General features: G+C 45.1%; 3 protein-coding genes across 3 annotated transcripts; 1 reads left to right on the plus strand and 2 right to left on the minus strand.

The window, feature by feature from the left end:
- Positions 1 to 1,113: 1,113 nt before the first annotated feature.
- Positions 1,114 to 1,335, plus strand: Pmar_PMAR022117 (hypothetical protein; the record flags this gene model as incomplete). Its single annotated transcript, XM_002777839.1, has 1 exon — positions 1,114 to 1,335. One exon carries the CDS (start codon positions 1,114 to 1,116, stop codon positions 1,333 to 1,335), a length of 222 nt encoding a protein of 73 aa, XP_002777885.1.
- Positions 1,336 to 4,222: 2,887 nt separating this feature from the next.
- Positions 4,223 to 4,775, minus strand: Pmar_PMAR022118 (ribosomal protein S10, putative). The gene is made up of 3 exons (XM_002777840.1): positions 4,599 to 4,775; positions 4,454 to 4,548; positions 4,223 to 4,405 (listed from the first exon to the last, which is right to left on the minus strand). Exons 1-3 carry the CDS (start codon positions 4,754 to 4,756, stop codon positions 4,347 to 4,349), a joined length of 312 nt encoding a protein of 103 aa, XP_002777886.1. The 5' UTR covers positions 4,757 to 4,775; the 3' UTR covers positions 4,223 to 4,346.
- Positions 4,776 to 5,869: 1,094 nt separating this feature from the next.
- Pmar_PMAR022119 (hypothetical protein) lies at positions 5,870 to 6,220 on the minus strand (the record flags this gene model as incomplete). The annotated part of the gene is made up of 1 exon (XM_002777841.1): positions 5,870 to 6,220. One exon carries the CDS (start codon positions 6,218 to 6,220, stop codon positions 5,870 to 5,872), a length of 351 nt encoding a protein of 116 aa, XP_002777887.1.
- Between the last annotated feature and the right edge of the window lie 3,963 nt (positions 6,221 to 10,183).

The raw sequence follows: 10,183 nt of genomic DNA on the forward strand, positions 1-10,183 counted from the left end.
GAGTTGACGCATAGCTTGTACGAAGAATCCATCGTGAGGGAATCCATATTCGGGCCCCGTCAGATGTCCAAGCACCACGCGATTTATAATCTACATACGCCACATCAGCGTGCGACAGTCCTAAGTTCGGTCGATTCCCGAAGGAGTGGTACTTAACCCACTTTTCCCCACATTTGAGAGAAAATCTCCGAAATAGGGACGATTATGGTACGAAAGTGGTTCGCGGAGCGAAGCGCTTCCCGAAGGGAAGCTTTTTAGAGAGGGGCGGGCGCTACTTGGATTGGTTCAAAAATGGATTGGTACAAAAGTGGCTGGATCTTCGGGCACGATCTGGTTTTCCGACTTGGCCCAAACTAAAACTTCCGAGCGGAGAAACAGTCTCTTATTGCACGAATGATACCACTCCTCCGATAACCTTCAGCCACATGATATGTGATACCCTCACATATCTTGAATGGCGACTCGACGAAGCTTCTCCAATAGTTCAGGATTTCAACTTCTCCTCATCCTTCATCATGCGCACCGCGATCATAGCTTGGATGTCACTGTCAATCCCAGTGACAGCTCTCCGAACCATCGGGAGTGTGTCCCACCACGAGGTGAGACCCTATCTACTTTCCTCCTTCACAGAGGAGTATTGTTGGTTGTCAACTCCTCTAAGGATCCGCCTTGCAATTAGCATCGCATCCAGGGATTAGAATCAGTCGATCATGTGTAGTCACTACACATAATCATCGATCCTGCACTGCGTTGTAGAGCATACTATGTATACATTATTTCCCGAGGTCCTCAGATTCAGCCTTTAGCCGATTCGATCAAGCAGGTGGGAGCAGTTGAGAGTATGCAGTGCCTCATCAAATACGAGAATGTCACCGTCACTACCGAAAAGTCCGAGGGAAACTCTCATTCTATCAAAGCAGCTGTCACTGATGATGATGGGAAAGAATTCAGAGCTGAATATAAGTATCATGCCCTATATTGAACAATTCGATCGATTATATTCTCTTCAGGTTATACGGCGATGGAAGTTGGAGGTTTCGCCTTGGGCCTGACGCCGACGGTACGTATATTGACAGAGCGGACTCAGCCGAAAAGAGTGGGACGTACTTCACGATGGTTAACCCGTTCATGGACATCATGCCTGGTCTCGTATCATTGATTGACCAGAAGCCTACCTGCACCGAGATGGCTACCTATATCGATCAGAATCCTCCAGCTGATTATAAACCTAATACTCTATGGCTTGACCAATTCTTCAACGACCGAAGATTTTTTATGGATCGCTTGCTAAAATACGCGCCAAAAGATTGGCTCAAGAGCTTCACTGAGGAGTAGAGTGGTATTCAGATTTCGTCTATCAAATGATTCTTAGTGATATCCTGTTGCAAGATGTTAAGTGTTGCCTCATCCAGATCATGTTGTTATTATGTGTTGATGGATTATCACGATGTTCGATCATCGCGTTACAGGGCTAATGGAGATAACTGAAAATTGCATATTGGCCAATTCTCGGTTTGTGAATTGGATGAATCTACGAACAAGGATGATCGGCGGCAAGGCCCGTGCTTCTCCAACACGAAGTTGGATTTGACTTGTTGATTCGCCGCTAGCACTACAAATCATTGAAGCCCTAAGTCAAGAAAACATACGAGCCATGAATCTCGACGATGTACCGAACAAGAAGCCCCGCGAGTGAAATTTTCATATTGAAGACTCGCACAACAATCATGTCGGTCGTCATCACAAGTTCTTGAGCATGTCGCATATAGAAACGTGTGGGGACAGTGCTAAAGGATTCTGACGAAGGATATACGTAACGTCATTATTCATTATGTCATCCATGATCATTCTCAAAAGCACGACTGTTACTCACGTATTTATTATATGCTCGTAATTCACTAGACCGTCCTCATCAACGGCGAAGTCCTTAAAGAAGTTTTTCAGCTCCTCAGAACTTAACGGTTCTCCAACATGCATTAGGAGGTTCCTAGAAAGATTGATATCAATAATGAAGATGTTGGAGGAATCATCTCACCTCAGAGTTTTCGCAGATAATTTCCCATGCATCCCCGCACTTCCCAAAGATTTACCGAAACTAACCAAATCGGTCTGAGTAACCTCTGACATGGCGTCTCGACATCGGCAACAATAGTCGAGAAATGTGCCGAACGACACGAGTCCACCAGCGTCGTCGATCTCTTTCTGAAATGTGCAGAGGTGACTCGAGATGTATACATCTAATATGTAACTTGTGCCATGATGATTTACTAACTTCGACAAAAGTAAAATACGCTATAGGTTTCACCTTATTGGTATTCAGGTAGGTATTAGGTATTCACCTTTCACCGCATGGTCGATCAGACAGCATGAGTATGATAAAGAATAGAGAAAACGATGCATCGATCGGAGATTGGTGAGGAAGGGAGATCAACTCGGCCGACCAATTTTAATTTCGAGTTGACGGATTTTGATAAACATGCAAATGGAAACGGGGCGTATCGCTTCCCAGAATGAACTGAAGGTATTGAGCTCATTATGAAGACCCACTTGATATAATGTCAACACTCTTTTGGAAGGTGCGAAGCCACAGCACCGCAGCAGTGATGGGATATCAGCTGCAGTGCATACCCCTTGCCGTTTACTCTGAACAGGCCTGTCGTGACATCGAGAACACCATTGTGACAACCAGTGTGAGAATATATGCACATGGTCAAGACAATATGGGAATTTTGATGGAATTTCGGGAAATTCTTGTTGGTTTCTCCGCACTCCTATCTCTACAAGCTTCTACAATTAGGAACTCAGCTGAGGGAAGCGAACATAGTGTGTTCCTTCAGTGGCCAAGACTCACCCGTCTGAAGAAGTGGGCTCTCATTAGATCGACCTCTGCCTCGTCAAAAGACTTGTTGATAACATTTGAGATGCCCTCGTCACGTTTCGGGGAAGTATACATCTTACTGGATAACCAACTCAAAGCGGTTCCTGTATTTACTGACCCCTGTGTTGAGCAAAGAGCGTAGTAACTTCCTCGCAATTCTTTCGGAACAAAATTTGTTTAAAGAGAATGGTGAATACCAAACTATTCGCGACTTTTTCTTACAGGATTTCACCTGTGGAGGATTTACTCGTGACGATGAGTTACAACTTATATTTTCATCTGGAGTCTATGAGCCCAGTGGAGGATCTCCCTTCCTGGTTGCGCACGTTACGTATTTGTATGAGTATCTTCATCCACATCTTGCATGAACCGTTTCATGTGGAACACACTCAATGAAGAATTGGATACGCCTCTCAAGGCCTATCCTGTTGGGTAGAGTAGGAATGCAGAACCGCCTTCCTTTTGTCGATAAATGAACCATAAAATACTAGATACCTCCGACAGCACATGATCGGTATCGTGGAACACTTTGATACCCCCGACTAGCGAGTTAGCCGGGTTTCCTAACACATGGTTATCATGTCTATCGTCAGCAGTCAATTTCAATGTGTATATCAGGCAATCGATCTGGTGATGTCATATGAAAAGTTTGTGCATTTCGGTTGAGCTGGTTGGACTCGTCCACGCGAACCCACCGTTACTAGTTGTTTATCCTCTCAAAATCAATGATTACTATCAATGTAGTGCACCTAGGGGCCTTCCGGAAGTTACAAAACTCATACCATAATTCCGTACTACACGGGAAACTCGTAATTTTCCTGTTGAATAAGCTCATTCCTATGCTTGCCCGAGACAAGGGAGCATTCTCCCCTAACAGGACACTCCCTGCATGCCTTGTTGTCAATAACCAACCGTATTGCCTCCTAGCGTCAATAATCACTACCAAGGTATAACACCCACTTGTACGACATACACAATGGTGTACAAATAGCTATACCTAAACTGATCTCAATTTCACTAATATAAAGAATTCATTATATAAATGATATCGATCAAAAATACATCATTTAAAAAGGGCTGATAATGATGTTGATTTCAATATTAATGCCAGATGGTATGCTACTCGGAAATCCATCATTTCCTGTCAACTCTACTCATTCACACGTTCTGATTGCCCGAGACACAGAATATTCTTGACTGGTGAAACAGCTCGACTCTATAAAGGCACACATGTTCAACACTACGGCGGCAACCTGAATTTCATCGCGCGCTCCCAAAGAAACTATGGTTGAAATTTCCCTCAAACATACTATGGTTTTCACTAAACACAACACGATGATAAATAGGCGTTCAACCGCACCGAGCCTTAATCATCATCCTAAACCCGCTTTAGGCCTCGACAGGCTTCTGTTGCTGCTGACCCCACTTGTTGCCACCCCAGTCACGACGGGGCTTACGCTCCTCATCGTCACCACCAATAGCACGAGTAGGGCGCTGCTTGGTCATGGTATCGGGGAAAGCGGTGGCCTGATCAGTAGTCAATTATGAAGGATAGAATAGTCACGTTAGTAGTACAGGGAAGGTGGAGGTATTGACGAAGATACTCGATGCCATCATCATTGAGGGTATAGTAATGCCACTGCCAGTTGAACTTCTCATCAACAAGATCTCTGAAAAAGGATAAGGTAGAGAGATGATAAGTAATGTGAGGGGGTATTACCTGGAAGAGAGGGACTTCATGATCATCATGACATGAAGGTTGGCAACCTCCATCTGACGATGATGCTTCAAAGTGGGCTTCTTCTCAACAACGATGACGCCCTCCTTGAAGAGATGCTCATAGACAGTACGACGGTCCTCCTTTCTGATTAGCACCATGATTAGGGCAATGTGGTAGTAGTAGCGGCCATTGGGAGGGGTGGATGGGAGAGAATAGAGCGCGCCCGCAGCGTGATCGATAAATTATATGCAGAAAAATGTACCCTATGGGGTTCGAACCTGCGACCTAAGTTTAATCCATTAAAATGAAGAATTTGAGTGTACTAAGCGTTGATCTCGATGAGCCCTGGAAGATTGATATCGATATGCAGTTTGGAGAAGTACACGCATGATGAACCTCTTGTGTTGATGACCATGAGGAATTCCTGAGAGGATACTTGGAATCGTTTTTATACCATAAGTCGTGTGTGAATCTTCTTGATGCTACCCTTAGAAGCTAACCGGCTGAGCTGAGGCAACCAAACATACACTCCAACACTGTCGATTCGACAACAGTACCGAAAGGCGCTGTCTTTTCTATTCTAACTTATGTTGTCGGTTGAACCGACTCGATTCTAACAACCCTATCTCACATAAAAAGGATGCTTTTGATATACTTGGTTTTCCCTCGATTATGCTATAAAGACTTCTTATAACATCATCTTTATTAAAGAGATGCCCGGAACCGTTCTCATTTAGTCTCATTACGCTGAAGTCAACGAGAGACGTTGTGAGTATCCAACTGAACACGATCAAAGCCGCCCTTATTCGTTTCCATCGACTCACAAGACTATCTCGTTCGTGCCACGCGAAATGAAGTACCAAAACTGTTACAGGTTCCTTCTCACGATGTCTATGGTATGAAAGCTCGATTTAGCACTGTTGGATTCACACTCAGTGGCAACACAACTCAGTGCAAAGAACAATAGGATGATAATGAAAAGTGGTATTGAAATCCCAGGGTAGTTATGTGGAGGACTAACTGAATGATGTTATCATACTTCACACGCTGGAGCGTTGACCAATACGAAACCTTTCATATTGTCTAATCTTCATCAATGATACCGACTCACACCAGAACTGACCATGAGAATTCATAGTGGGATGACGGAAAAAATGAGAGTACTCGACTGAAATATCAACCACGGGAAGTGAACAACACATAATGCGGAAATAGCGCTAGTCAGGCACGAGGAGCTGTTCTGTGTCTTCCCTTAGCTGGTTGGATCGAATCTAACTGCCACTGTAGAGCTTCGTAATCCCATCCTTATATTTGACGATGATAGAATTGGCGTTAGATAGCAGAATCACATCATCAAAAGTGGAATCGTCGACCAAGTCGGGGAACTTCTGCTTCAAGTACTCGAGGTCCATTCTTCCAAGGGTTAAACTCACTTTCTGCTGATCCTGATTGTAAGCAGCCTTCAGGGTGACCTGGGAGTCTCTGAGTGAGATGAGCACCGTCTTAGAGTTGGGCTCGAAGTTGAAAGTCTCGATAGGGTCGTTACGGAAGGACTCATAAGCACCCTCAAAACCGGCCACGAAGGAGAGGTAGCTACCGAGGAGGAGGGCAATGTACTTCATCAGCGGTTAACAGAGGAAATCGGAATCGGCAGAGAAAATTTTATGCACGCAGATTGCGCGGATAGCTAAAGCCGAGAGACAGTCACCCCGAGATGCGCGCAATAACATAATCAAGCCTCAATGAACTGCTACAAAGATGGAGCTTTATCGTTCTACTAAACATCACAATGGGAGGGAACTGATGGTGAGCGTTCGGCTACAAACAGCACATTTTGGTTCAGAACGGATCCTCAATCTGCAATCTTATAACTGGTCGTTCCACGCACGTTCACGCTCTCACCTGTCCTTCTATTTTAAGCTTACGCGCATGAATCACCCATCAGCCTCCTACTTCATAGATTGTCAGAGGTAGCCGTTCATCATAGAGTGAACTCCTTTTCTGTCCCTTCAAGTGTCCACTTACTTCATGTGTGTTCACTTCGGACAGGATCTCATTATCGATGGCGATGTGTTAGTTGAACCTCCCAGCACTGAGGAACGCGATACGGAGGGGAGAGTGGAGATTACAACAAAACGAACTTGAGCCAGATGGCTACGGCTCAACACGGACTCATGCGTGCACACTATCACTAACTCATCATTAATTGCTTATATACCACGCTACAGGAGTCCCAAAGATCATCAAAACCAAACCAAATATCTGTCATCACCACTGGTTGACCAAGCGTTTCTGATTCAATGGGCGGTCGCTAACTTCCAGATCCGACCGAGCCCGGGATCTGGACAATGCGCATGCGTGCAATATTTTGGGTCCTTGTGGAGGCCTAATCTGAATCTTCACGCGGGATGTTCCCCATTCGAATGATGTTCCGTGCTGTTTGGGAATGAGTGGTATTTTTGGGTGGCATAGCTGCCCCACCCAGAGAGATTTATCGAACTAAGGGATATCTAGTATTGGTATAGCGGCCCCACTCGGAGTGATTGATCTTCCATGCGCGACCTGCCGGGCAGGTCCTGCCGAGTTGAGTGACCAAATCATGGCATAGAGGCGCCACCCAGAGATATCGATCGTACTTAGGCATATCTAGTGTTGGCATAGCGGCCCCATCTGGAGTGAATTCATCAACTCTCACAGTGAGAAGAACACCTGCTCCCATGGCATGGAAGGGAATCTTAGACGGTGCATCGGTGAGGAGACAGGGGTGGTCTCCGTAAGATGGCGGTGTACTGCCTTTTGGGAAGGCAGTCATTAACTACCAGTGGTAGTCTACCACTCAACGTCTATGATATTAACTACAGAATTACGGCCGATTGGGCAGGTGGACCAAGTATGGGGAGATGCGAGGCACTTTGCCGCATAACCCTCGGGAACTAATGGCAGATGGTCAGGGCCCTTATTGCGCTATCTACTACAAATCTAACATAGCTACAATACAATCATGATCACTCTCCACTACTCTCCTCAAGGAAGGGTACACAGATGCTTACCGTGACCAACTACTGTACAATACAACAAATGCAGAGAATGAAATAACAAGCATGAAGCTGAGTGGACAATCGCTGAGGAAAAAATCCAAATTTAAAAGATGTTTCAATAGGCGCTACTTGAATCACATAAAATGGAGTACTGTTATTCGAAAATAGTGCCTCGCAGTTCGAATCCTTTCGAGAATTCCTCACGGCATAGCGGACAATGATCTTGCTTGTTTGCCCAGCTATCGATGCAGCTCGTATGGAATACGTGGCCACAGAGTAGACGCCGTCCACTGGCGTCCCCTTCCAAGTAGGACGATAAACAAATACAGCAACAAATGCTGTCCGCTACGAACCCCGCATCATTCATCTCGTGCAGAATCTCAACCATAGGGCGTTGAGGACTCGTAGTATCCAGAAGTAACTACGTTTATTCTTACTACTTGCGAAGAACATCCCATCATTACTATATTAGATTCTCGTCTCGTCAGCCCAAATTGGCCACGCATCGATTCACCGAAAGGCGCGCGGAGTGAAACCGAACCTGAAAGGACCCTCCTGAATGTCACCGTCACTGTTGTGCTACCATCAAGATCGGCTTGAGTAAAGATGGCGCCGTCGCCGCTCCGGGCCCATCTAGCCTGGTATAAAATTCCAATGATAATCCATATGGGCATCAGTAGGGCTAAGATAATCATGGGAACGGCTGCCAAGGCCAACCCTATTATCTACAAAAACACAGGGATAGGACCTCCACCTGCTCAGAACGCAGTGTTGGAACTTATGCTTGGTTCTCTATATTATGAGAGTAAACCCACCATGCACCACCCAAGACAACCGGAATTCTCTAAAATGTCCTCTGAATATTTCACTTAGTATACGTAGTTCAGGAAAGGCATGTTCTACACTGTCCCCAGAACCACTACTACCACCAATAGTATGACGATTATCAACTGCAAGAGATGAAGAATCTTTGAATGTGTAAAGCAAGTGGTACAACTCCGACCAGACATAACAGAAATGATCAAGGAATAAACCTGAGGTTATATACGTACACCCCTCGTGAAGTTGAACTCTGCAGTGACTGTAGCGGAAACAGCAGCATGCACGAGCTGGGGTCAAGATGAGGGACGATCACCAAGCATCATGGACGTACATCTTATAGGGAATACTCTTTTTCCCATCAGTACGCTGCTGCATATCTTTCCGGTACTCCGACTGATTCATACCATCCATCACTGAAACCACCGCACTTAGCTTGATGGGATGCTGGAATGGCGCATAGGGCCCCTGGACTTGCTGAAAACGGTACAATACAGAGGATATTTGTACGGGTTAAATGAGGGTTGAAATGCATATTTAGTTTGACAAAAAACACGCAAATATAATAAAAATATGAAAACATAATATGAAAACTTTCCTCAGTTGAGTTCCCTCGCTGCATCAAAGGAATCTATGCATAACTAAAGGGGGAGGGATACGCAGAAGCAGCGACAATTGGCCTTCCATTTACTCTGAACTTCCTCTTGTCATCAACATGCATAGTTCCACAATGTATTAGATGTCATCAAACAACACTCGCCATATAACGAGCCAAAGGATGACCGGCGTAAGCTCGTTAAAACCCGATGTAAGGGGAAATCAAAAATGATCGGCAGAAATTCACTCTACCGTTCGTGGTGACTAGGACGTCCATATTAGATAAGGGGGGATTACTCTAAGTATGCTGGCCACCCTAGTATACGACTCGTGCTCTGCTCCTTCACTTTGGATGACCCTTCGTCGAGGTATCTCCCTATAATGACAGTATCACACGAAACACACGTTCAGTCCACATCACCTTAGTTTCTGCCTGGAGCCTTTACTATCTAGGATCTGACCGAGATGAATCGGAGTATTGGAGTCGTATTGCAATCGATGGCCAGGACGTATTCCCTGATCATACAGCAATAGAGGAGACCTCACCAATTACATCAACTATGCTATGTGCGAGTCTATGTTTGGGTTCTTCAGGTGAGCTCGAGAGCTTACCCATGAAAATTTACACACGACTCAAGAAGTGTACAAAAAGCAATGAAAAAACCATATGCATGTCGTTCCGTACTAGAAACGGATGAGTTCGCATAAGTCATATATTGAGTCTGCGGATGAACACTACTTTTGAGGGTATTTTTACTTTTTACTAAAGTTAACCTACACCTTCCGATACAAGAGGTTGCATCCATCTCAGCGGAAAATAAGACTTCTCTATTTCCTTCACAGCACCAACGGCAGTAGCAATGCCTCGACAAAATACTCGGCCCTGGAAAATACTAACGCCACCCTCGAGATCTTCCACGGCATACCATGGGCAAGCTCGATGTCGGTGCGGATAACTTCAACAGGGGATTGGACGAGAAAGTATTTCTAAAGACTGATGTGAGCGGTGCAATCATCGAAGCTATAGGTCAGCTGAGGGCTCCAACGCAGACCTCTTACAAAAGCATAGAAACTAACATTAGGCTGAAGGCTGAGATGCAATAGGTTCATCCAATGCATGTATGAGCGCGA

The sequence above is a fragment of the Perkinsus marinus genome, assembly GCF_000006405.1.
Source record: "Perkinsus marinus ATCC 50983 genomic scaffold scf_1104296951020, whole genome shotgun sequence".
In the NCBI taxonomy this organism is placed as follows: domain Eukaryota; phylum Perkinsozoa; order Perkinsida; family Perkinsidae; genus Perkinsus; species Perkinsus marinus.

What these genes read in the sequence shown, in the direction of transcription:
- Pmar_PMAR022118 (XM_002777840.1), bottom strand. Translation starts at nt 4,756, where the DNA reads ATGGTGCTAATCAGAAAGGAGGACCGTCGTACTGTCTATGAGCATCTC. An exon ending in ATGAAGTCCCTCTCTTCCAG is followed by an intron (nt 4,549 to 4,598) that starts GTAATACCCCCT and finishes ATCCTTTTTCAG; the next exon opens with AGATCTTGTTGATGAGAAGT. An exon ending in TCAATACCTCCACCTTCCCT is followed by an intron (nt 4,406 to 4,453) that starts GTACTACTAACG and finishes ACTACTGATCAG; the next exon opens with GCCACCGCTTTCCCCGATAC.